Source organism: Podarcis melisellensis (genome assembly GCF_964234715.1).
Source record: "Podarcis melisellensis genome assembly, chromosome: 1".
NCBI classification, from domain to species: Eukaryota; Metazoa; Chordata; class Lepidosauria; order Squamata; family Lacertidae; genus Podarcis; species Podarcis melisellensis.
The window spans coordinates 68,064,348-68,092,262 of NC_138528.1; the positions used below are offsets into that span (position 1 = coordinate 68,064,348).

Genomic DNA, 27,915 nt, shown 5'->3' on the forward strand with positions numbered 1-27,915 from the left:
TTCTGCTAGTGCATTTTTACACTTGGCTTTTTTAAACAAAGTGGACCCAAAGTGTGCTGCCTAAGGGAACTAGCAATAGATCTTTCCTTCCTACTCTGCCATTGTCTAGTAAAACTGCCCACTAATATTGTGTATTGACTGAGCAACTCACACAATCAGGTGCTTGATCAGTGACATGTAAGTTAATTCTCAGATGGTTTGAAAAGTATACACATCTTATGAAAGACAGCAGGAGGTAGAAGGGCTTGCACCTTTGGATATCCTGCTCCAGAAGCAATTGTTTGCAAAATGTAGTACATAACCAGTAATTGCTCCACTACAGCTGTTATATCTTACTTACACCACATTTAAAGTTTAAACAGAAGTTTGGACTAGTTAATTCAGGCAGCAAATAAATAAAGAACTATTTCATGCTATTATTTTAATTAGGTTAGTACATAATCTTGTTATACTTCTATTGTAAGTGGAATTTGATTTACAGAACAAGTGGGATCTGCAAAAAAATGTTGCAGTGTAGAGTGCTCCTGTTCAGGTTACCAGTCAGCTGTTCCCATAATAATCCCTCCCATTCTTGTTTTATGTTTCACTCCCCAATAATCAGTCAGAATTCTGTGGCCACAGAGCATGCTATCTTCACTGAGCTGTTTTGATTCTTCACCACCCAAGGGTTTATTCCTTAAATAATTTCATAAACCTGCTGATACCTTTCCTCCTGTGTGTGAATGGTACCATTTTGGCAATATATAGAGCCACACTTGGAGAACTGAGTTCAAAATTAGTAAATAGGATAATGATGCTAGGGAAAAATGCAGAAACATTAGATTTACATCCCTTTAATATTGAACAACAAAGCTTCTCTTTGTACATAATCCAATCCAAATGTATTATAATTAGCACTTCCAGCATGAACAGTCTTTATTTACAATCTGTGAGTTGGGATGGGAAAGCTAAAGAAGATGAATCTTCAGATTGTGTATGAAACACACTTCAAAATGTATTATTTACAAAGGTCTCAAAATTCAGAACTCTTCTGTATGTGAGAAACATTTAAAATTGTTCCGCTTCCAAATGATTTTTGAAATGATTACTGTTGTTACAGTTTAAACTCATGAAATCTTCAGCAATGCCTTCATTGTTTTTGAGTGACTTCAAAACTCATCCCAGTATTTCTATAGTAGCTGCTGCTTCCCTGTAATCTGGTTTGAAATCTGATGTAAGTATAAGCAAGAAAATTTAACATAAAATCCTAATTCTGTTGTCCTGGGCAGAGAAAGAGTCTAAGAGGTGGACATCATATATTCCCAAGGTTCATGTACAGAGACATTATACACATGAAATGTTCTTCACTCTTGCATAAGGTGTGTGCAGAGTATTAGTAAGCAAGAATATGTCAAACTTTTTATAGATTTCAGCTGGCGTGGACCTTTGTTGATTGAAAATAAAATGTAAATAAGTCTATTGTTCCTTTAGCCATATTAGGAGTTAATCATCCATTCCTGGTGTTTCACCTTGTTGTATTCTGGAAGCTATTCTAATGGCTTCTTCCAAAGATTGCTGCTCTCCAAGCTGAAATAAACAAAATGTTGTACTGAAATACATTTTCTGCTGCAAATTAAAAACATTTTTTTTAAAAAATACTATACTGTGTGAGCTAGTTTTCTGTGGGGAAGTAGTGCATGCAGCTAAATTGAGCAGGTTTTAACCTCTGTTCATCAGCTCATCAGGATTCAATGTAAATCTCTCCCTGAAAAACAGGGTGGGGGTTGCAATGAAACCCCAGGCTAAAACAGATCCCCCCCCTTTAGTGTGGTGCTTTGAAGTCCTGATTCTGGGATTTCAAAGTGCTAATTCACCTGACATCACAATGATTTCACTGTGACATCAGGTGACTGACAGGCAGGCAGCCCCACCTACCAGTTAAATTTGGCTGGGAAGGCCAATCCTGTTAAGGATCTGGATGGTGCAAAAAAGATTCCCCGCCTCTGCCGTAGATTGTAAAGCATAGGGACAAAATAAATAAATCTGTATTAAAAATAACTATCTGAAGTTTATTCCATACTTACCTGCACTGCAATTTGTGTTCCATTGGATGTTGCCAGCAATGTAACAGGTCTAGAATCTGCAGTTACTAAATGATGCCCATGTTGCTGATGTCCAATTTCTGGTGAAGCACTATGGAATGCTGCTAAATCTTGAGCCACAATGGCAACCTTTGAAATAAAAATACAAAATTTGCTAAACATTGGAATATAAAAAAAACGATTACTCTTTTAAATGCTCTCTTGCAAAGTGCCTCTCATTCTTAATATTCTTTAAGAAGTAGATTGGGCATTACACTTACTTCTGTAAAACAAGAAAATCTTTAATTAAAAAAAAGTCGTAGTAGTAGATCAGGCTTATCTGACAATACATGGACAAACTGAACAAGCTCCAGTTAAGCCTTGGGCTCCACCTCCCTATCTTAAGGGCCTGGAGGAGGACTTCTACTGAGTTTTGTTTCACTAATACAATCCGGGCTTAGTGTTATGTTCAAACCAAAGATCCTGGTTTAAAATGAACTTTGGCTAGTTTAATGAAGTTGGCTTATAATGAGGCTGAGCTTGCTTATTTGCTTGGGTTCATTCAAGTTTGTCCATGTAATGCTAAGCAGCATTTCACTGAGTACTTAATACTTAGTAGAATTTCCATATATACAAATACAGTGGTGCCTCGCAAGACGAAATTAATTCGTTCCGCAAGTCTCTTCGTCTTGCGAGTTTTTCGTCTTGCGATGCACGGTTTTCCATAGGAATGCATTGAAAATCAATTAATGCGTTCCTATGGAAACCGCCTTCCCCCGACCTCTTCTGGCGGGCGGCATTTTAAAATCGCCCGGGACAGCGGAGGACTTCTCCGCTGTCCGGGGCGATTTAAAAGCCCCTGGGAAGGCAGGCAGGGGGGACAAAGACTTTTGCCCCCCGCCTGCCTTCAGAAGAGGTCCAGGACAGGCTTCGCGGACCTCTCCGCAAGCAGCGGGAGTGCTCCTTGCGGAGAGTTGCCAGCGCGCCCAGGCTTCGCGGCCCTGCCGCCCGGCTTCGGGACATCGTTCCGATGCCGGGCGGCGGGGGGAGGCTTTCCCGCCCCGCCGCCCGGCATCGGGACGATGCTCCGATGCCGGGCGGCGGGGGGAGGCGTTCCTGCCCCGCCGCCCGGCATCGGGACGATGCCCCGAAGCCGGGCGGCGGGGTGAGGCGTTCCCGCCCCGCCACCCGGCATCGGGACGATGCCCCGATGCCGGGCGGCGGGGGGAGGCTTTCCCGCCCCGCCGCCCGGCATCGGGACGATGCTCCGATGCCGGGCGGCGGGGGGAGGCTTTCCCGCCCCGCCGCTCGGCTTCGGGACATCGTTCCGATGCCGGGCGGCGGGGGGAGGCTTTCCCGCCCCGAAGCCGGGCGGCGGGGGGAGGCTTTCCCGCCCCGAAGCCGGGCGGCGGGGGGAGGCGTTCCCGCCTCGCCGCCCGGCATCGGGGCATCGTTCCGATGCCGGGCGGCGGAGGGAGGATTTCCCGCCCCGCCGCCCGGCATCGGGGCATCCTTCCGAAGCCCGGCGGCGGGAGGAGGTGTCCCCGCCCCGCCGCCAGGCTTCGGAGGAGGTCCGAGGACAGCAGGGAAGACGCGCTGCGCTTCCCCACTGTCCCAGAGATTTCCCTATGGGCTGTCGTCTTGCGAAGCAAGCCCATAGGGAAATTCGTCTTGCGACGCGCCTCCAAAACGGAAAACCCTTTCGTCTAGCGGGTTTTTCGTCTTGCGAGGCGTTCGTCTTGCGGGGCACCACTGTACATCCTTACATATATTTAGTAGCAATATTACCTGCTGCCCTTCAGAGCCCTCTGCTGTGACCATTGCAACGGAATGTGTTCCCGCAGAAGAAATAACTGCATCATGGGCAGGGACTGTGATTGTGGTGCCATCTTGTGTTACCATAGTGATAGTATTTCCAATGGCCTGCATGTCAGCCTGAGATATGTTAACCTTAAATAAAACATAATTGTTGAATTAAATGGGAAGAATTATATTTGAGTTACAGACCTTAATCATACAGTATTGTGCATTTTTAGGAAGCAAGATGTTAACCTGTCCAGGTAGCATTGAAGATAAACACCACCAAGTTTAAACAAGCTAAGTAGAAGTTAAAGCATTAAAAAAAAAAGAATTAAAGCTTCCATAGTAAATTTAAACTTTAAACTCTACATCATATTGTTCAATGACCATACTACGTTTTTTCTATTACAATGGTCCCACGTTTATTTGTTTGCTCAACGTGTCAGATGTTAATTACAAAATTTAAATAAATCTTAACATCTTCTGCCCATTCATAAACTGTCCAAAGGTTAAAGAAGAGGGAAAATGGAAACTAGATTCTTGGGGCATTTTCTGCTGCATCAAAAACAATAGTTTTCTCCCCTTTTCTTCAGTCCTATGTGTTTGATTGGAGCCTGTCCTAATGGTAGAAGTCAATAGGTAGGAACAAAATTTATTTCTGCAACTTGTAACTACTAGAGATACTCACTCTAGCTTTCTGCCAGACAATGTCAGTAATTAGTGCTTACGATATTACTACATCAGAATTAGTTGTATGCCTGACACTTTAAAACAGAACCAACATAATACCAATTGAGTTTTATGTAGGTATTTTAATATTTGTAAGCATAATCAAATGGGGTGACTAAATAGAAAGATCTCCACTTTTGAAAGCCATTTTGTAGGGATGGCATTAATATGCTAAAATACTCACATGCTGAGTTCCATCTTGGGAAATAAGGGCCACTTGCTGACCCAGTCCTGTTTGAGTCACTGTAGCAACCTGTGCAGAAACGACATCCTCTCCTTCTACACCTGTTACATATGTTATCTGAGATCCTTTGAGAACATCTTCACCTTGACCTGTTTAATTAAAAAAAAGATGGGCTTAGTTCATATGCAATCTACAGTAAAAATGAAATGAAGAATTATGCCAGCTATCCTTTGTGATTTGCATTCATATCATGTTTGCATAGGTTATAATCTAAAAGAAAGACTGAGATTTAGCTTTAGTTAAATATTAATCTTTGCCTGCCAGAACTGGGATACAACTATCATCAATGGTCCATTCAAAGAATTATTCATTAACTAACACACTTTCCTTCCAAGGAAAAAGAGAGACTCCATTGTGTAACAAGTGATGAAACAGTGTAGTATCTAAAGAAATGTTTAACCCCAGCTAAATATAAACTTTCATCCTAATCTCTTTTTTTGTATGTAGTAATTAGGAATCCCAGAGTTTACTTAAAAGGGCTTAAATTGTATTGTATCAGCAATGGGACAAGGAGCCAGAGAAATGAAAGTCCCTTCCACCAGTCCAATGAGCTTGAAGACAAACCTTACAGACAAAACCAATTAAGAAGCTAGACAGCAAGCAGGGGTGGCTCATAATGGAGAAAAAAGGGCAGTTTTAACTATGGTGGGAAGCAAGAGGTAGGCTCTACCCAAGATCTATACTGGGACCAACGTTATTTCATGTATTAATAAATTACCTGGAGTGAGGGTTGAGTAGAGAAATTAATCAAGACCAAAATTATTCCAGGTGGTGAAAACCCAAGCAGATTTAAGAACTCCAAAAACTCTCTCAAAACTGGATGAATTAGCAACTAAGTGACAATTTATGTTGCTAACAAAGTAACAAACATCAAGACAACAAGAATATTGATGGGGCTGAACTGGGAGTGACTTTTCCTAAAAGAGATATTGGGGCTGTGGTGGACAGCGCCATGTAAGCATCAGTTTAGTATATTGCATTAATGGCTAGTGTAACGAAGCACAGCAGAATAGCCACACACCCATTACCGGATTTGAAACATGGGGCATTCAAAATAGAAGGCCACACAGGTCAAAGAATCTGCATCACAAGGACAAAAAGAAACACAATATGATCTAAAACCAGTTTGGTGGAAGCAAGCACTGCTTTGGAAGTACTAAATTGTATACCACTTCATACCTCACCCAACAAACAAACAAACAAACCCTTGCTGCTAAGTACAAGTAAAGTTATTTTTTTAAAAAAATCATTAGTTTCAGTGCTTTAGTTCCTCCTCTGGTTAAGATGTAAGAAGTCTTTGAAAGGTGTAACAGTTTAGGTTGCTAATATGAGATATAGTCACATACCTGGAGGTGGCTCAAAAAATGCTTCTTGCTCCTCCTCTATTGGCTCTGTGTCATTGTGTGCTGTCCGCTTGTGCATCGCAAGCGTGGAAATCTGCTTGTACGTTTTCCCACAGTGATTACAGTTATATGGTTTGGAATGTGTATGTACGACATGATGTTTATATAAACTGGAATACTCTGTAAAACGTTTATCACAGCCAGGGACTGTACATACATATGGCTTCTCCCCTAGACAGAAAGATGACAAAAGTAGTAAGGAAAACAGAATAAGAGAAAAACAACTACCAGACTTTTAGAAGACATCTGAAGGCAGCCCTGTTTAGGGAAGCTTTTAGTGTTTAATAGACTATTGTATTTTAATATTCTGTTGGAAACTGCCCAGAGTGGCTGGGAAAACCCAGCCAGATGGGCGGGGTATAAATAATAAAATTATTATCATCACCATCATCACCATCTAACCTTGCTTTCCTACACTCTGGCTACTCTGTCTCTTCTTTCCTAACCTTCTGTTTGCCTTACCACACTACAGGATCAAAAAAGGACAGCCAATGGCAAACAGCACCCCTTAGATCACAGTAACTCAGCCAATGGCAGCCGGAAGCAGCTTTCTTACAGCCTCGCCCCTTCTATACAATCAGGCAGCTGGACTATTCATTATCAGAGATGCTTTCTCTGTTACAAAATATCCTTAGCACATGACAATGCATCTAATTGCCAAACACTGTTCTGTTTATTAGATCTGCAAGTCTGTTATATGGGATGTGTGCACAATTTAAAATGTTATTGTTCCTTTAACTGAAAAGAACACACACACAAAATAACCTCTGCCTCTACTGCCACCCCCACTCACAATGATTGAGAAATATAAACATTATTGAATGCCAAATATGTAAAAGAATGTACTTGAGCTATGGAATTAGAAGAACAATTGTGGGCTCATCATAACAAGAGATGGGACCAAACTACATGTTATGTTATTCATACAATTTAAAAAGTATGTTTGGTCTCCCTCCCTCTCTAGTGACATGTGGGAAGGAGGGTTATTTTTCAGTAAACAGTAGAGTTGTGTGCCAGCTCTGGACAAATCCCAGACCCCAAACTGAATCAGGCCAATCAAGGGTTTGTCCCAAGTTAGTTTAGACAGCTATCAAAAGGGGTGGTAGTGGTTGGGTGAGTGCATGTTTCACCAGGGTTTTAAACGTGGTTGGTGGTGAAAAGGAGACAAAGGCAGAGACTCTGGTCTGTCCTTCTCCCCCTATCTCCTTATGCCAAACACATGTTTATACAGGGTTTTTTGTATTTTTAAAACTAATTAAAATCAGCGCTATACAAGCCCCTCTCCTGAATTCGGTTTGGGACCTGGTTCAGGGCTGCCCTATGTCTAATCCAAGATGCCAAACTATGTCATGACCTAGACTGGGGCGAGGCATAAACAGTACCTTTGGAGGAAACAGCAACTTTGAAGATTTTTGTTGGGAAACCAGTAGGGGGAGCAAAGGATGAAAGCCCCATTCCCACCTGTGTGGCTGAGTTTTCTCAAGAAACGAAGTGGCCAGTGCTAAAGACACCTTTGAAACTGTGTGCTTAACATTACATGAGATTTCAACCTATGTGAATTCTATTGTTTATAAAATTTCTCACCTGTCCTTCACTATAATGTTCCAGGATGCGTTACAATATAATCATACAATTAAAAACAATTTATACAATCAAAAATATTCCAAGCAAAAGCAGCACAGTATAGTTTGAACAAGACAGAAGAGGTCCCACACAGAATAAATACGATACATTTTCAAAACTATAACTGGAAGTCTTTGTCACATCTAAAATTATTATAAGTAAAATTCTATCTTTCAGATACCTGTATGTATTCTCACATGATTCTTGTAATTAGTTGCACTGGCAAATGCTCTTCCACATCCTGGCTCTGTACAATAATAGGGTCTTTCCCCTGTATGTGTCCTGATGTGAACCTTTCTTATGTTCGATGTTGTGAACGACCTACCGCATCCTTCAAAGGGGCACTTGAAAGGTCTTTCACCTAGGAAAACAAAAATAGAAATAGGCTAATCAGTACACTTACTTTAAAGCATCTTACGACTCCCTCACTTCAGTTATATGTAAAAAATTGGTACTAAGTTAGATGTTAAAAAAATTCATAGTAAGTTTGTTACTAAGCAGCACCTCCCATCTTATCTTCTTTTGTCTCTTTTTATTATGAGCTATACGTTTTGGTGGAGATTTAGGTAAATATCTGTTTCTAATGCCTGATTTATAACTATATTTATACCAAAACATACTTTTTAAACTTGGGGAAGCTTAAGTATGCAGGGTCAGAACCATAAACAGTTGCAGCAACAGGGGAGGAACTTCAGGGTGTGCTACTGTTTGCTTCTGCATCATTACTCTCATTCGACACGCAAAGGGTAGGAACCCACTAGAAGCTGCTGAGTGTATGTATTTGCAACAACCCATCAACATCATTATTCAGATTGTGTATGCATAATATATAATTCATAAAAACAACCAAAAGGTAATTTTGGTACTCAACAAAACATTTTTAAAAGGGTAGTTGGGATACCCTCAAGGCAAAACATTTTGTATATATTATGCAACACAGGGAGCTCTTTAACAAACACTGGCATTTCTGCCTTTCAGTTTGCTAGTTATTTGGAAACTACATTCTTCAGATACAAACCACAATCCAGAGTGCTAATTCAGGGAGTTTATGGGACTGTGCACCCCCGACAAATCATCGATTCCCGCCCCCCCTTCTGTCACACTCCACCACAATGTCTGAATATCCCCAAGGCTTCAAAAGTGATTTGTCACAGAGTATGAAGAGCTGCTGCTTGAGAAAGAAAAAGTCAAAAAGACTCATTTTGCTAGCTTTAGGGTTCTCTGGATTGTGGCTGGAATTTATGAAGTAAAGTTTTAGTTATTCACCTGTAAGTACACCACTAGACATGTTCAAATGTCTAGTATCAAATTCACCTATGAAGTATTTCTAAAAATAAAAATGCATCTGTTCCCTACTGTTTAACTTACACACAACTATCTTAAATATGGCTATACTGATCAATATTAAAAACCCTTCAATGAATGTTATATTGCTGGCGTACCCTCATGCTGATGTGCTGTATTTTCTCATGTGCTTTTGCTAAGAACTGTCGAATCTCTGTATACTTTCATGCCACAGAGAGAAGCCTAAGAGGGATGGGTGAAAGCACAATTTTTATAATTCAATGTATTACTGAGATATTTATCTAATACCCCATCACTATTATACAACACTGGAAGCTAAAAAACCTTCAAGGGTAACTATTCAGAAAGGTAACTATTAGCTTTTTGGTGGGGGGGGGGACACCCTCTGCACATCACTCCTTAGTATGTTTTGTCAGTTTTCTGCCAAACAGATGTATGAGATTTTAAGTGTACATGCTATAGTGTTATGTTGCCATAGCTTCTGTAATCCTTACTTAATGCTGTGTATCAAATTACAGGCAGAAAACAAGTGAAACAGACTTAGATCCGCCCAGCAACACCCTTTCCAGTTTTAAACATAAGGAATGGAACGTCCAGAAGAATGTCACACAACCGGTTTATAAATCCTGCCGTTGATATTTATCACTTTTTTCAGAAAGCAAGTAGCTGAGTTATGGTTACTTTAGAGTAGAGGTGGGGAACCAAATGTTGTTGGGCTCAAACTCCCACCATCAGTCCCAGTCAGCACGGCCAACCGTCAGGAATGATGGGAGTTGCATTACAACATCTGTAGAGCAGATGGGAGGGGGAGGTTGCCTGGGGGCATGGCATCACCACAGGAAAAAATGCCCCCTTTTACACAAGGCTTGGAGGAAGAAGGGAGGGGCCAGAACTACATGCAGGGCTGGTTGAGAGAGGTTACAGCGGTACCTCGGGTTAAGAACTTAATTCATTCCGGAGGTTTGTTCTTAACTTGAAACTGTTCTTAACCTGAGGTACCACTTTACCTAATAGGGCCTCCCGCTGCCGCTGCACAATTTCTGTTCTCATCCTGAAGCAAAGTTCTTAACCTGAGGTACTATTTCTGGGTTAGCGGAGTCTGTAACCTGAAGCGTCTGTAACCCGAGGTACCACTGTATATGCAAAGACTGGCTTCTGCTCTGGACTAAAGCTTGCAACAAGAGACACTCTTGGGATGTAATGTTCTGCACTCCCTCCATCAAAGCTCAGGTATAAATATGTGTAAATAAACTTAAAGATACTACAGTCTCTAGCATGCTTCATTCCAAAGGTACACAAACCCTGGTTAAGTGCAAGGACCTCTGCAATCTCATGCACTGCTCAGCAGAGATTGTATGAGTAACTTTGTTCTAGGGTCAGCAAAATAGAGTAAAGTTTTAGATTCAAGAATACACGCCATTTCACACATTACGTTTTTATAGTTACTTATGAGACAGAAATTTCAGTTGCTGCAAAATGCAGCAGCTAGATTTTTAACCAAAACTATCTATACAGAGCACATTTTGCTAGTGTCAGAACAGCTACAGAAATATCAGTATTTTTGCTCAATATTTTGTGTAAAGAGTAAAGGAGTTGCAATTTCAAAATATTGAATGCTTCAAAATAGATTGTTAGACCAGTTAAGAGCTCAAAAGAGAGCATGCTTACCATGATTGCAGAAGTCAAACTGTGATCAATCATTTAGATTCCATAAAAACCCTCCATTTTCTATACATGAAATGTTATTATCAGAATAATAGACAATGGCTACAATAAATATGCCATGTACCTGTGTGTGTTCTGATGTGCTTCTGTAGGTCTCCTGAAGTCTTGAAGGACTTAGTACAGTTTTCTTCTGAACACCGATATGGCTTCTCTCCGGTGTGGGTTCGGACATGGCTTTTTAATCCATAACCTTGAAAAATAAAGTATAAATAATGTTTTAAAATCTAAGACTATCTGGATGATCATAACCATCTTGTCTCAAATTTTAAACATCTTTAGTTCTACACATACTTTATTTTCCATTGAGCTCCATGTTTTATATCTATTTATTTCACACTAGCAAAATGGAAGACTGTCATAAGTCCTGCTCTTGAGACCTGAAACACTGGCAGCTTTTAAAAACAATGAACCAAAACTGAAACACCTGAAGGCAAACTGCTTCAGAATATAAATTTTACTGTAGTATTAATTAGTGGTTAATCATCCCCTTAAAGTCGTATGGCTTTATATATAGAAAACCTCAAAATCTCTTTTTATGTTGTTTTCCTCTATGAAGACCTGTATCATTGAAATACCTCCTCCTCCTTTTGAATGATAAACTATTAAAAAAGTTAAATGCTTAACCTAGTCTTCATGACATATATTTACCCAATCACAAAACCTATTTTATATCTAAAAGTTCCCAAAATAAGCAGTTATGTCTTCTTAACTAGACATGTGCAATTTCTGCTAGTATTCTTTTCATTCATGCAAAAAGTCATCAGTCAATCTATATGAAACCTAGTCACAACTTCTCATTTAAAAAAATTAAAGGTGGGAGGCATGAAGGAATCCCATGACCCTACCTGTTGCAAATGCTTTTCCACAACCTGGATGGTCACATTGATATGGTCTGTCTCCCGTGTGTGACCTTTCATGTACCTGTTGAAAAAGGCCAATCATTTCAGGCTGTGATATGTATTTTTGAATATAAGTTTTCACTGCTCCACAACCGGGGCCTTATGAGGCAGTCATCTCAAAGAGTCCTTACAGACATATAATCAGACCACAAAAGCTTTTGATCCAGCAAAGAAATGCTGTTGGTGGGGATGGTGGGTAAGTGACTGTTTGCCGGTTCCCTCCTTCCCCTTGCAATCCCCAGTGCCCCAACCCTACGCAACAGTGTGGGAGGTGACACTAGAGGCTGCAGAGGGAAGGAAGAATCAGCAAAAGTCAGAGGGACTTTCCCCGAGTAGCAGTCTGCTCAGGAGACATGCGCAAAGCGTATATTCAATCTTATTTGTACAGAGCGGTGGGAGGCCACAGCAGAAATCTAGTTGGTTATGCCTGACAACAGGAATTAGCTATGCCAGACCTATGTCCCCAGTGCAACTTGGTTGCTATCTGAAAAACACAGAAGTACTGTGCATGTAAGAATGCTTGGAAGGCACTTGGTGGTTTTTAAAAATAGGGACAATCATAACAATTAGTCAAAATATCTAAAAGGAAAGATAGCTCCCTCTGCCCCCAAATCAAGAAAACATCTTCCTCTACAGAATTAGCAAAAAAGCTCTATGCCTTAAATATACATTGTGAGGCACCAGGTTTAAAATATTCACATTATTTTGTTTGCAAGTTACCAGCTGAAGGAGCAAACAAAATCAGAAGCTCTATCACGACACACAACTCCTTTAAAACTATCAGCAATTCAACATTATCCCATTTGGACCACAGCCCCATTACCCAGAGAAGCTAGAGATATAAAGAGTCTCAGTCAGAAACACAGATACAAATACACAATTATTGTGCTTTACAGAATCATCTATCTAATAAGGTCACCAATGGAGAAAACAATGAAAACTGTGCCACTTAACATGTCAGTGGTATAAGTGGTATTAAGGACACAAATTCAGATTGCACCCTGGCCAACTGATATACAATTGCATGACTTTATGGCCAGCATTATATTGCCAAAAACAAGCTTTGATACTATTTCAGTGAATACCTTAAGATGATGAGCAGTGGTGTACAGTTTTCCACATCCATCATAGTCGCACCGAAAAGCCTTGTCTCCACTTGACTGTGATTTACTTGTCACTCTTGCACTATGGCTTTGCAAGACAATCTAAGATGAAAGAAATGACATCATGAACATTTCAGACATATATTGAAACATAAAACTTTCTATGAAATGTAGATATCTGTGTTTCCCATGTGATTTAATTGCTAAATGCTAAAATAATTAGCTTTGTATAGGGGTGCACTGCTATGAGTTCCCTGAAATGTTGAAAAAAACCCCAGGAATTATATTAAAAGATCTGTAACATGGCATATCACCATGTAACATGGAATATCTCTTCAGGGAAATTTGCTTATAACCATACTATAAATCCTTTGTCAATTTAACGCATGTACCTACATTCTTCTCTCAAGCAATTTTGAGATAAGTGTGAGGGCTAAGATTAACATAAGAACACAACATCAGATAAGCCTACTGGATGAGGCCAATTGCCCATCTAGTCCAGCTTCCTGTTTTCACAGTGGCCACACAAGATGCCTGTAGGAAACTCTGAAGCAGCCCCAGAGCACAAGAGCCCTCTTCCCTCCTGTGGTTTCCAGCAACTGGTATTTAGAAGCATTACACAACTGTATTGACAACTGTATCCAAGGCTTCTCTGATGCACCACCCTGGAGTTGACACAGCAACACCCCCACCCAAAGACCTCATTTCAGCCCTGATCAGGATCTGGCAGGATCTGTTGTATACAGCAGATCATCCCCTGGCAGGGTAAGAATTGATCTGAAAAGAGATTGTCTGATTTGTATTTCTTCTGTTGTGAAATGGTACCAGGTGCCTATGGCCAGAAGATTGGGGTATAAATAAAAACCTTGCATATTCTTGCATTCTATATTTAGATTTGTTTTTAACTGTCAAGAGAATGTGTGTTTGCTTGACTACAAATATATCGGTACCTTTCTTTCATAGAAACAGAATTATTTCCAAAGAGAGAAAGAGCACATCCAGGTGTGCATCTAATAATGGAAGTATAGGGTACTGCTGTTATAAGCAAGGTAATTATTGTAATTACTCATAACTTATAATACTTCAAACACTTTCACCTACTTTAATTAATTAACACTCATTTAGTTTCCTCACTACTTAGTTTTGACATAACTTTGGCAATGAAACTTCTCTCTCCAAATAAATACCTCTTCAGAACAATCCTATGCTGGTTTATTTGGAAGTAAATTCCACAAACAGGGTAATGGTAACCCTCAAGCCACAGTGCTAGAGAGGGTTAGGATGAGGCAGAATTGTCTCTCTGAAAGGCTCCATTGGTGGTGGTGCTCAGCCATTGTGGAGATCCCCATTGTGCCTGCTGAAAGCCCAGCAGAATAGCCACCCTGCCCCACCTTCTGTGCTGGCCAGCTCAAGCTGTACTAAACCCAGCATTGCAGATTAAGTTGATAATATATCAAAAGGCACAAAAGTGAAAAGTTAAACTAGTGGGACCCAATCTACCCCTATAGATTTTGTGTTAGACAAAGCTTTTGGAATGTGATACCAAAGCAAGTTATTTTTAATGTTAAACTGGAGTCATTTTGAAATTTAATCATATTTTTTATTTCCAGTTAGCACTTTAAAGGGGTTCAGTGGACCCCAATAGCAGATTTATAGTGTAAAAAAAAAAAAGATGTTGAAGGTTAGAGGTGCAGGAAGCCCATCTTATTTTGCATATGCCCAACTTATTCATAAACCAACTGGATGGAGACACATTTTTATGAGCAGCCGTCCTGCACACAGAAGGGGCCTCAATCCAGTTAGCAGCTTCCCCACACATTGCAGATTAACCCATTCACTGTGGTCCCCCTATGCTGGAGAGGCTTTTCAAGAAGAAGAGGGAACAGGAAAATGTAACCTGATGCCAATTCCCTTCCACCAATGCTTCTCAATATCCAAATGATTAAAACCCCTCTAGTTAGGTGGATTTTATTCTCTGCAAGATAGTTCAGGAGGCAGATGACTCTGGCTATGCTGTCAAGTATATTCCTCCCAATCTAAAAATGCAATTCTTAGATACAGAAACAGAAACATTCAAAATGAAATAAGGCAGCTTATGAAGAAGAAGAATATTTATACCCCACCCATCAATTCAGTTCAATTATATCATGATACATACCTGCATTTTTTTATCTTGTTCATTGTCTCCTATCATCCCAGTACTACTAACATTGTCACTTCCTTCAATAGACACCTAAAATAAAGAAAAAGCAGAAACATATTTTGAAATAAAGCTATGGGATGCTGGGCACCATTTTGAATCAAAATGGTGAACCGAAACATCACTTGGGCCTCCTCTCAAGATATTGTTGCTAAAGTTGGCACAAGGGTTCCCAGGGTGGGACTCATGGCCTTCATCTATCTGGATGCCAGGGGCCATTTTAAATCAAGACAGTGGATTGAACTGTGACTCCATCCATTTTTTGGCACAAATTTCACCACCACTCAAGATATCGTTGCCAAACTTGGCATGATGATTCCTGAGGTAGGGATAGTAGCCTTGTTGAAGCTTTGACAAGATGGCGGACCAGAATGTGACTCTGGCATGACTTCACCTGATTTTTGGTGTGATGGGTCCAAACTCCCAAATTACACTATCAATTTTAAAAAGACAAAAATTATTGTGTTTTTAAAAAATCCTGGGTATTGCCAGGAAATCCCCACTAGTGGTAAAGGATTAGAATTACTTCCTCCTAAATGCAGTACCTCCTACTTTTCACTTTGCCTCACATGCTGCACTACTTCTCAACATTCACTAAATTAGATTTTATTACTTTCAGTCAAATACCTTCTTCACTTTTAACAGATTGTGTTACTTTTCTTCAGCATCTAGATAAAGGTCGGTCATCAACTTCCATCTCTCACTAGCTTCAAAGGAATCTACCGTATTTTTCGCCCTATAGGATGTACTTTTTCCCCTCCAAAAATGAAGGAGAAATGTGTGTGCGTCCTATGGGGCGAATGCAAGCTTTCGCTGAAGCCTGGAGAGCGAGAGGGGTCGGTGCTCTCCAGGCTTCAGGAAGCTATCCGCAAGCCGTGGGAGAGCTGCGCAACTTCATGCAGCTCTCCCACGGCTAGCGGAGAGCTTGCCTGCACCCAGAAGCTTGGGGCACACTGAGCTCAGCACGCCCCAGGCTTCCAGCTTCGCGCAGCTCTCCCAAGGCTTGCGGATAGCAGCCTGTTCTGGGGGCTGGGGAAGCTTGGGCTTCCCCCGCCCCAGCCCCGCACCTGGGGGGGGGGGATAATTTTTTTCTTCTTTATTTCCCCCTCCCCCCCAAAAAACTAGGTGCGTCCTATGGGCCGGTGCGTCCTATGGGGCGAAAAATACGGTAATACTTTCTTCTGCCTTTAATCATCTCTCCTACTGTCTACTCTTTGATTACAGCCAACCTGCCTTTTGCTTTGCTTTGAATTAATCTGATTCTCATCCCATCCAGTGTAGTAAACATTTAGTTTGATTATATGTTCTATTAAATTTCACATAGCAAATACGATACAAAATTAGGTCTCCTTCAAATTTACCTTGGCTGCATACTGTTCCAAAGCAGAGATGGTATCTGGATCAATAGTAGCATCTCCCGTATGAAGGCCTGCCACTGTGCCATCAGCCTGAATGGCTAAGATGGTATCCGATTGTGGAACCTGCACTGTATGGTGAATATAAGCAGTGGTACCATCTTCTAGCTGTACAGCTTGCAGGGCACTCTGGTCATAACTGTCTGAGAAATTATTTAAAGACAAGAGACAATTGTAATTAAATTGTGTATAAGCTGTTGAAATGTCATCAGCCCAGTCCTGTGGAAGACCCTGCCACCAGTGATTCAATGGGCACCTTGTACGCCAACTTTTAAATACCTGCTGAAACCTTTTCTGCTCCACCAGGCCTATGCAGGCAATTAAGAGTATATTCCTCATAATTATCTACTGATGCTTGTTTTTAATTCTTTTGCTTTTAACTTGCTTTTAACTTTTTATGATTTTACTGCATGGTTTTATATTGTAAACTGCTGTGATATATTTCTATAATACAGCAGTATATATTTAGACCAACCAACCAATCAACCATCAAAGAGCATATAGACCACATTTTTGTGTGTATTTCTTTCAAAGGATGGACATGGTTAATCAAGTAATACTGTTTGGAAACCTCCCTTCACTTGTATGGAACAAAAGGTTTGAATATTGAAGCAGCTGACAATTTACTATATAATGTTTAAGACAATGACAAAAAATGATTCAGTTATTTGTTTATTGTTAGTTGGCAAAAATGTGGAGTTGGAAATTAAACATAATAGAAATGACTATTCCAAATGCATTTTACCTTTTGAAGTGTGATGAATGAAAGCTGTAGTTCCATCCTCAAGCTGAACTGCCTGTCCATCTTCTAAACGAAGACTATCTCCTGTATCAGGAAAATAAAATTTCACTTCAATTACTTAATGCATTTATGATTTGCAAGACCAATTTTAACATTTTATCACCATTAGAAAATAAATTTGCTAAAATGAGTAAACTTCAAAAAATAACAATATTTTAATTTTAAAGTTACAATTAAATCATTTATTATATTGCACTCTGTCATTAAGTCAACAGCTTTAAACTTGTATTCACTGTAATATACTTACTACTTTTAGACATGGGAACATGTTGAACGTAGGCAGCTGAGCCATCTTCTAGCTGAATCACCTGACCGTCCATTAATTTGCCATCTGGAATATATGCACATTAAAAATTCAAGTGACTATAACCTCAATCAAGAAAGAGTGAACCACATGCAGAAGCAATTTTCTTTTATTTACCTTTTATAACAAACAAATTTATATAAAACAATCAACACATTCCAAAGGTCACAGCTAAAGTAGCATCTTATACAATTCAAGCAGGACAGACCTGCTCCTTAAAATACCATGGTACATTTTTACACATCTACATCATTTCAAGGTCTTGCTTGCGGCAAACCCCTCTCATGATCCTTAGCATCCCACAGTATGTGCTAGGATTCCAGTATTTCTTGCACTATAAAAGATCCTTGTAGGGCTCACCTGCACCATAAAAAGCTTTTCCTGAACACACCAGATAATAATGACTGCTGCCTTGTTTCAGGGAATGAAACATGTTCCAAGTTTTGGAGCAGTGCGATAAGGCCCATTTACTATCTTGAGTACAGGATCAGTATCCTACAATGCAACACTGTATGCATCCACTCAGAAGTATATTCCATGAAGTTCAAAGAAACTGACTTCCATGTAGGTGTGTACAGAAGTGTAGCCCAAGTCATTCTAAAGGTATGTATGTTAAGCACTTGATTTCTACTTATTTAAAACGATTAAACAGTGAGTCCAGAGATATTTGCTTATGGAGACTTTTCTCTCTCATGCCTGTTAAGACACGGAGCAGGCATTAAGAGTCGTCTGCGACCATGAGAACAGTTACAAGGGTGCTGTGTCTTCAGTGTTAACAACTAATGTATTAAATGTATTCTGTATTAAAAAATGAGTAGAATCCAGCTGTGCCCCTGTGATCACCGGAAGGAGTTTTGACTAGTGGACACCTTGTGTTTTTATATTGTAAACTGCCATGTGATCTTCAGATGAAGGGCAGTACATGTATAGAAATTTAATAAACAATAACAAAACTGAAAAAAGGAGGAAGGCAATTCCCCTTTCTCCTGTAGTTCCCCTGAATGTCCATTCAAGTGGGATGGGGTACCTCCAGAACAGCTTGAAATATGGCATGGGGGACTGCAGTAGGAAGGCTGAATTGGCAAAAACTCCCCCTCCCATTAGCACAGCTTTCTGCTGGATTAAAAAGCCCTTCCCATGAGAACAAGTGCGCCAGCTGGATTTCACCTTTAGACAAAAAAATGTGTGATCTTCTGTTCAAGCCTGTATTGATATTTACACAGAAACACAATTCAACTTAGTTAGGTGATCTTGGTATGAAATGGCAAACATCTATGATATTATTTGGTTTTCGATTAAACAGCTAGTTAGTTGTAGCAATTTTAAACTCGAAATATACCTTTAGAATTATGTTGAATGTAGGCTGTGGACCCATCTGAGAGCGTAACTGCTTGTAAGCTTACTCCTTCCATGTTGTCCAGGTTGTCTCCATCTAACAACAACAAAATTCTCAGCATTACTTGATGTTCATAACACATATTTGTCCACAATGTAATGACTGTTTAATGCATAAACTATGGAAAATAAATTTTAGGGTCAAGGAAAAATGGTTCAGGCATTTGCTATAGGTTCCAATTATCTTATGTGATGCATTTCAAAACCCAAAATGTCAAAGTATGCTTTATAAATTCATCAAGATAGCCATTTTCTTGTCCTGAATGCCACACTGATTGCCACTGGGATATTAATCCAATTACTCACCTTGCACAGCTACAGCCTCTGTTAAACACAGTGTTACATGCTGAGCCTCCATCCCCCCTCCTGAAAATTCTGTCATTCCCTGAGAGTCTCGATTTATCTGGGCTAATAACATTGTCTACCTAAAGGGAAAAGAAAGAGAAATTTTAAAATATTAACAATGGATTCAAGACACTCAGAATTTTTTTTTAATAGTATTCCTCACACCAAGTAATATTTCTGATGAATTTTTCATTGGAAAACATATCGTTTTGCCAGTTCTTATAATTACAGTGCATACTTTGTTAGGGAGAGCATGCAGAAACTTCAAACCACAATCCTTGCTATATTTTAAGGATGTTGTTACAATTCTCACAAAAGCTCTCACAAAAGTATAGTCCTGGTTGTTGTTTTTAAGTTCTAGTACTCAAAGAATGTTTTGAAGGTTCAGAGTGTAATGAGTAAATTAACGGAAGTGTTTTAAAAAATATTTTGATAATTGTGTGCAGAAGTGCCAGTATAACAACTTCTAAGATTCAGTGCTGCCTTCTATTATGGTAACAATCAATGGCAATGGACACTTTGGGAGCTTTCAATGAGCACCTCAGCTGCTCCAAAGCTACCGCCATTTCAGGGTGTCCAGCACTACCACCTTGGCACCTACCGCCATTGCTGCTGCACCTCTCTCTCTCTCAAACACACACACAAACACCTCCCCTTACCATCCCTGCTTTTCTGAGCCACTCAAGTGCTCCCTCTACTTGGAAGACAGCTGCAGGTGCAACTAGGGGTATGGAACCTTTTTACACCAGTGGGCACATTTCAAATTTTCAATGTGTCATATAAGCCAGTCACAAAACGGCTGTGAGTATGACATGTGTAGTGTAAAACATTAGAGAGAGTACGCTCATTGCTGCTCTCCGCCCCCTACTTACCAGGGAAGTCAACTATGTTCTGCCTGTTCTGATTATTCCCCCCCCCCCCAGAATGAGGCTGTTGTTTAAAAACAGCATTCTCCAGTATCAGGAAAGATATGAAAGGTGGACACACCACACTTTCTCTAACACATGCACACACAGCATTCATGTGCACTCACCATAAAACATGCAACCAGGCACAAATGCCTCTGCCTCCCTCACACACTTGCACCCCACACCTACATCTACCCCTCTCTCACATACAGAAATCACACATATTTCTATCAAACCCCATGCCTGCCACATTTAACAAATATGGCTATTTTCATTGTTCCTTCTTCTGCCATTTTTTCCCCTAACCCTTCAAGGGGCAAAGGAAGCGCATCCACACCAGGTCCACATGGCTAGCAAACAACATAGCTGAGCAAAGCCCTGTTGATCTTTCCTACCCCCCCCCCGATTAAAAGTCACACCATGCAGCGAAGGAGCCACATGCACCATCTCCACGTGGCCGGTAGGTCACAAAGCTAAGCAATGACCTATTTGCCTGTGCTTGTGCAGAAGAAGCCTCACGCAACCACAGACCACTACAAATATATATATAGAGAGAGGGGGGGAGGCTTTTATTTATGCTACCCATCTTCAATTACTTTTGTTTGCATGAGTGCACAAAGGAAGAGCATTTTTCCTTTCCCAATCTCTGCAGATAGAACATGCTGCTCCTGGCTCTGATGTGTATGTGGTGCAGTATATTGCCAGCTTTAACCTTAGAAACCTGAAATAATATAATGTAGTATTACTAGTGTGCCAGGAAGTCTTTAATGCCGCCATACAGTGTCCTTGCTAGAGTGATCAGATCACAAAATAATTAACCTTATTTGAAATCTAATAATGATGCACATAACAGAGTGCCAGTGTGAATATTTGTATGAGACATTGAAGTATGGTTCAGATTTCTTAAAGAATATAGTAAAGCCAGCTATCTCTAATATGTCCCTGGTGACTTAACAGAACAAATATTAGTAAACATTGCTATTCCCCTTTGGAACAGACAATTATTTCACTTTTGAAACTGATATCCAGGCACTGTACCTTAATAAAGAAAACCCTGCTATTAATTTTAATGCTTGGGACAGAATCCACAGAAGCAGGAGTGGAACATGCCCTTATCTTTTTTCTCCTCACCTATGCATGCCTCCAAAATCTCCTCCAGAGTCCTTGAACCTTCTTGGCAGATTTGAAGGCACAGAGGGCTGAAGGAGAGGCACGTGAAGACCAGCTGCATGAGCAGAACAGGTCGGTGTTTTCCTTGCACAGAAACATATTTTATTCTTAACATGGTTGAGAATTACACGTTTGCTTTTTAACACAAGAGCATTTCCCTAAGTTAATAACCTAAGCGTAGTGACTTGCCTTAGGTCACCTTGTAACTTCGTGGCAGATTTCTGTAATCATTTCCCACATTCCACAAAAGCCAAACTAGAGAATAGTGGTAGTTGAATCTGGCCCAATGATGCAGAAATTGGTGTAAGATTTTGAGAGCCAGAAGGGGTGTGGGTGATGGGCACTGAACCCAGCATGCTGCTTACCCGTCTGCACGCTGAATGTACATTACTGGGGCTCTGCTGAAGAGCAGCTGTGGGCAAGGAAAGGGTTCTGTGCTCATTATTATTATGCCCTTTGTCTATAAAACCAGAAACCTCCCAACTTGCCCCTTCTACACGATTGGGGTGCTTCCATTTTTCAACACATGTAACTGCTACCATCACATCCAGTTTGACTTTTGTGCTTAGGAACATATCACTTTTATCAGGACAATGGAAAAGTTTGTGTATATTAGAGAACTGCTTCAATTCAGATGCTGACAGAGCATCCCTCTATTCAACAAGACTAATACTGTACAAGCAATCTGTCATATCAGTCTCATTTTAATAAATATTATTAGGAAAATGAAGAATAAATGAAAGTTCGGTTTTAGAAACAACTTCAGAGTCTAAAGGCAAGTTCAGAGACTATGTAATGAATATATGTGCAAGCCACCCTGAGATCTACAGATGAAGGATGGTATACAAATATAATAAAGAAGTAAATAAGCAAGGGGGTCATATAAACAGATTGCTTTGTATGTTTTGTATATATCCGTGACTGTTGGAAATGGTATGTCTTCAAAACAGAGTTTGTTTGTTTTTCCTACTTGTGAATAGCTGGGGAGAAAACAAACTCTGGTATCAAAGAAAAACTGTGTGGTATGAACAAACTTCTTGATGTACTCCCATAACAAAGTAGTAAAACAATTTAATTTTTACTTTGTGGTGCCTTGTCATCAGTATTCGCATGCAGGGTTTGTATCCTTCTGAAGAACTGGTATCATGAAAGTTGTGCTTTACAGAGTTATAGAGAAGTTGCTCAACAGTTAAGAGTGCCACTTAAGCTTTGCCATGATTCAAGAATGCACTTAACCTTCTTATTGTAATTATAGTAAACTATTTAATTTTCCAATTAATAAATATATATATTTATAATGTATAAATATAAGTGAAATATTTCTCTGATATTATTATGGAATTAAGCTATGTGAAATATTTAGACTTCTCAAAGCATAATTTAGGCTTAGAAAACTCATGTGGCACATAAGAGTATATGCTTGTATGTTGCCCACCCTTGGCTTACACCCAGCTGCGGTGATACTTTTTGGGGATATCAGCATGCCTCTCCTCTGACAACTATTAGAAAATGCACTAGCATTTTTTAAATGGACTGGAAATATTGGTGTAAAATATGCCATATCATTCTTTCTAAACATCTGAATTTGTTTTATGATCATATTTGAACAATTTTAATCTGAAGCCATAGGGAGGAAAACTCACCCATGAAAGCAAGTCGTCGTAAGGCTGTGCCCAGAACATTCTATAGTTTAGAGATACGTGAAGACTGGAGTCTCAGCTCATCCACTCTCTCCTCCTGTCTGCCATCTAGGGCAAGGCAGCGCCTTGCTATTCTCTTTTTGCAAACAGAGCTTGAATTTGATGTTCTTTTAATTTGGTGCCTTTTTATGTAACCATGCAGGCCAACAGAAAAAGGTGCCTAATGGAAACAGCACCACATTTTGGCTGCAAGTAAAGAATTGAGCATACTAGATTGCTCTCGATTCTTCCTTTGCAGCCATGGCTTGAAATTTCCCCACCTGACATCATATGATATAAGGCACAAGAAAGGTAGATGTAGTTCACCCGAAGTGTTATCACAAGCAATATCTGGCAGCATGGCAGGTCTAATTAGGCCTATGGGCTGGAGGTTCCACACCACTGGTTTAGTACAATGTGGATGAGGCCACATTAAGCCTTGAGCTCATGTGCTCCCATGTAGACAGGACACGTCAAATTAAGTTTTGCTTTTAAAATTTCTCAGCTGAGTATTCAGTATGAAACAGTGGTCCTAATTTCTAAATAAGCCAACTACAAACCACTGGTTATGGAGTTGGGTTAACTAACCATTGATAATAATCAATTTTAAACCAGGACCCCTGGTTTGTATGTAGCACTAAACCAAGATTCTTTGAAAGTAAAAAATTTGGTGAGAGTAGAGGGTTTGTGTATTTGGGCTCATGAAGGCTTGTCAACGTACTGCTAAACAATGGTTTTGCCTCAAGTGCAAACTGGGTCACTCTAACAGATATGGGAACTTTCTTCTAAATTCTTATGCTGGTTCTTGATCCTTTGTAATTAGCATCCTTTAGTTCCTATGCTGCCTCTTGAACTTCTCTTGTCCTTCTTATGTTTTATTATCTTGCCAGCATTGTGAACTTCCAAATTGTATCCTGCTTTGGGAATCAATCCGATTGAAAATAAATCAAAGCATGCATGCTTAAAAATACAGCATTCTGTGTTCAGGTGCATTTTAAGTTAAAAGGTCTTGTAAAATACATCATAAAAGTTTCTGTGAAGTTTTCCCCAAACACAGAATATATGCAGAAGATTAGTAATGTTTATTTTATATAGCTATGCTATCGCTAAACAGCATGCATGTTATTACGTAAGTTTCAAATACTATTATGTTTTCCTTCAAGTCTCTCAAGTGACATTTGTTAAAGTTACACTTATGCCACAGCATACCTCCATGAACTTAAAATTTCTATTGAAATCATGAAAGTGAGTCTCTAAACCCCATTCACTTGGGACCTGCTTCCTAGCAAACATGTGCATGACTAGGTTGCACATTTTTCTTGGATGCTGGCCAAACAATGTGCAGTGTGGAAGAAAATCCCGCCTGCCCTCAACATTTACTATTGTTGTAACTGAATTTTAACCACAGAACCGAATGAGGATTTCAAAAACCCAGGTCTGTAGCAGACAGGCATCACTTTAGAGGAGGCATTTCTTTCCATAGCAGGGAATGCCTCTTCCCAGAGGATCCTTGTCGTAATCCACGCATGCATAGCATAAAACAAATAAGCTACTCTGCTTTCTTTGGAACCTGCCACCCTTAAATCTGCATTTATTTGCTTGTTAGCCAACCCAAACTTGCGTGTGTTATTTAACCGGTCGCTAACCGATTGAAAAGCGATCGATTAAGGCTGCCATCCTAAACATGCTTCCTCGGGAATGAGTCTAGCGGGTTCCAACCACCCCCGTGTTTGCACTGCGCGTGTGAATCGCCCCTCGCAGCACGAAGAGCTTTATAGGGACCGCAGCCACATCTGCTCGATGCTGGAGAAGGCAAGGAGGGGGCCGCACGAGGCGCCTCCCGCGCAGCTACGCAGATGCTGTGGGAAGACGAGCCCCGTCCAGTGACGCAGCCGCCAAAAGGAGGCCCCCCCCCCACAGCCCACGCCCCGCGAAAGTGGCCTGAGCGCCCCCGTGGCCCGAGTTTATTGTTTCATGTGAGAACTCTCTCCCTCCTCGGGGACAAAAGCATCGCGGGAGAAAAGAGCGGGAAGCACCGAGGCCTATAAGGCGGGAATATGGAGGAAGAGGGAGGCGGGGGAGAAAGCGCAGGCGGCGGCGGCGACGCCTCGGCTTTTATTATTATTGTGAGCCGCGATACGAACGCGGGCTGCCCCCTTTCCCCTCACTTTCCCCTGCATACAACGCCGCCGCAGGGGGACTAAGGCAGGCCGAACCCAAGAGTGAAGCGTCCCAGCCGGAGATGGCGGCGGTTAGAATAAGGCACACTGGGTAAAAACACATTTATATACGAACCTCGCCGAGAAATTTTCCAACAATTCCTCCGTCCGACCACCATGCACCAGGACAGGAAACGGCCGTCTCAGCGCCCGCCCGCCTACTCCAGCGCCGCCCAGAGCCGTGCGGGCGGGCCCCGCCACCAGCACTTGTATAAGGCTCCATTGGACAGGCTGCGACAGAAAATACCGCCCACGGCCACGATTGGGCCACCGACCTACAGGTTTCATTGTCTATTGGCTGTTGCCGGATAAGCCCGCCTCCGCGCCACATTGACTCTCCTCTATGCTGGGTTTGGGGCCTCTGGAGGCGCCATTTTGTATCACGTCGCACGAGGCGCTAGTGTGTCTGCGAGGGAAAGAAGGACGGGCGCCATTTTCCCCTTTTGTTAGCAAAGCGGGAGGATGCGCTCGTAGAGAGGATATCGGCTGGCCTTCGAAAATGTCCCGTCCCCCCCTCCCTCGGCGGTAGTGGTTTTCAAGGGAACCCCCCCCCCCCGGTTAGGCAGATTCTAACATGGGGAAGGCGAGTGAGGAAGAGACTGGGGTGTTACGGCTTTTAGAGCGGCCAACGCCGTCATTCGCCCTCGGGACTCGGTGGTGATGGCAGTCGTGGGGGGTAGGCTAGTCTGAGCTTTTCACGCTGAGAAAGGCTGTATTATGGCCACCGGGGGTGGGAATTGAACTGTCCTAAGGAAGTCCTTTAATCACCCCCCGCCCCGTAAATCGACATCATGCATATTGATGTTATATTTCGCTGGAGCCATTTCGTATATAGGTAAAACCTCTTTTAGCAGCATGGACGACTTCCCACGTTACAGACAACGTAGCAGGGGCCTGCTTTGCAAGATGCACCGGAATCCTGCAATATAAGGCAACTTGGCTGCCCCCGCGCCAAATCCATCTCGTATCCTGGCCAAGCGTCACGTTAGAAGGGAAGAGGTATCTCTTTAAGCGGCTGTCGCACCTTCACAGTTCACAGAGGGGGCAATTTTCCACCATTGCAGTTCTGTCTTGCACAAGCAGACATTCCAGGAAAGATTTATAACTCACATCTTCTTACAAAACACTCAAGCTAGCATCTTATGGTTCCCTCTCCTCCTGGTTTTACCTCAGAATAATCCTGTGGTGTAGGTTAGGCTGGGGAAAAAATAGTGATTGGACCAAAATCACTCAGCAAAATTTATTCCCCAATTCCAGATTGTAAAACTGAATGTTTCAATTGTGACTACAGCCAATACTACCAAGATTAAACATTCTATAAAATTAGAAAGAAAACTGCCATAGCTGCTTTATGCCTTGCTTCAGAAGCCATTGCGTGCTATTTTGTACACAAAGCATGCATTTCTAAAGGGCCACCTTCATTAATGAAGAAAGGACACCAGGGCAGAGACATTTGGTAAAACAAGTGTCAGAACAACCAAAGAGTATCCATATATTTGTGAAGTGGGATCATGGTGCTACTTACATACAAAAAAATAATAAATCCCTATGCATCCTTTCCATCTGGGTGGAAATAACTAGACCGCAAAGAGCCTTGTGGCAGTTCAAAGATGTTCAGGTTAATTGTTGACAAGGGAATTAATAAATTATGGTATTGTTGCTGAGTCAGTGGGCTGTGATCTTAAAATGGTCATAGCAGCTCTATAGGTTCTACTACCACATATTGAGAGCATCTTCATGCACTGCTGCTGTAGCATGCGTATTCCCATACAACATGATGTTTGGCAGTTGAAACCAAGAGGATGGGGTTTGTCACATAGGTCTTTTAATACGAAAAAGCTCCAAAATGTTTGCACCCACACTTTGGAACTCCCTGCTTATTGAAATCAGGCAGGTACCTTCAACTGTGATTTCTCAGTCCTTTTTTGATTAGACAAGCCTAGCCAGCAATACAGGATGTTGAGGTGTTTTGTTTTTAGCTTATTGCTTCTCTTTTATTTTAAAATGTTTTACTAGTACTTTTATTGTTTTTGTAAACCACTGAGATTTTTCACAAGCAGTATAAAATTTTATGAAATAAAGGCGTAAAAAACCTTTGGCATTACTATAGTGTATTGAGTTATAAGCAAATAATTAAGTGAAGTTTGCATGTATTATGAATAGGTGTGTCTGTCAATTTGAACTTACTCTATATAGTTTATTACTGTAGATCATGGCAGAGGAAAGTTGACATAACTTAAATATGACATGAGATTCCCCATTATGAACCTTCCGTGACCCTAGTACCGGCCTTATCACAAACATTCTGAAGGCATTCTGGAAATGTATTTAGTTCCCTACACCTTGTAAGGGTCCACACATGTGAAAAAAAGTTGGGAGAAGTGCAGAGAGAAGAAATACTATGGTGCATCTGTACCAGTGCAATAAAATATACCTCCTGTATTGGCCTCTACAGCAAGTGCTGTATCTCTCTAACCATTTGATTTTATTCCTAAAGGCACATTCCATTGGCGTCCCTCTGTCTCAAGAACACTTATTTCATATAATAAAACAAGCTTTCTTTATTCCTTTGGTGTAAGAACTTTTT

General features: G+C 41.0%; 1 protein-coding gene across 7 annotated transcripts; it reads right to left on the reverse strand.

The window, feature by feature from the left end:
* Positions 1-817: 817 nt before the first annotated feature.
* Positions 818-27,382, reverse strand: ZNF143 (zinc finger protein 143). Of its 7 annotated transcripts, XM_081918351.1 has the most exons (17): positions 25,405-27,375; positions 20,857-20,981; positions 19,314-19,432; positions 18,952-19,044; positions 17,556-17,639; positions 17,252-17,338; positions 16,453-16,649; positions 15,050-15,124; positions 12,874-12,993; positions 11,735-11,810; positions 10,954-11,079; positions 8,041-8,220; positions 6,180-6,407; positions 4,774-4,922; positions 3,849-4,010; positions 2,064-2,210; positions 818-1,566 (listed from the first exon to the last, which is right to left on the reverse strand). In XM_081918351.1, exons 3-17 carry the CDS (start codon positions 19,423-19,425, stop codon positions 1,483-1,485), a joined length of 1,920 nt encoding a protein of 639 aa, XP_081774477.1. In that variant the 5' UTR covers positions 19,426-19,432; positions 20,857-20,981; positions 25,405-27,375; the 3' UTR covers positions 818-1,482. The 7 variants fall into 7 exon arrangements, with proteins under 7 accessions (XP_081774477.1, XP_081774476.1, XP_081774481.1 ...); XM_081918350.1 differs by lacking the exon at positions 20,857-20,981 and having other exon boundaries at positions 25,405-27,374; XM_081918355.1 differs by lacking the exon at positions 20,857-20,981 and having other exon boundaries at positions 17,252-17,332; positions 25,405-27,373.
* Positions 27,383-27,915: the final 533 nt, after the last annotated feature.

Bases quoted from the DNA above. Each gene is read 5' to 3' on its own strand.
- ZNF143 (XM_081918351.1), bottom strand. From the start codon at position 19,425: ATGTTATTAGCCCAGATAAATCGAGACTCTCAGGGAATGACAGAATTT. The intron at 19,045-19,313 runs GTGAGTAATTGG...TGTTGTTGTTAG, and splicing joins AGAGGCTGTAGCTGTGCAAG to ATGGAGACAACCTGGACAAC. The intron at 12,994-15,049 runs GTATGTATCATG...CTTTCATCTTAG, and splicing joins AACAAGATAAAAAAATGCAG to ATTGTCTTGCAAAGCCATAG.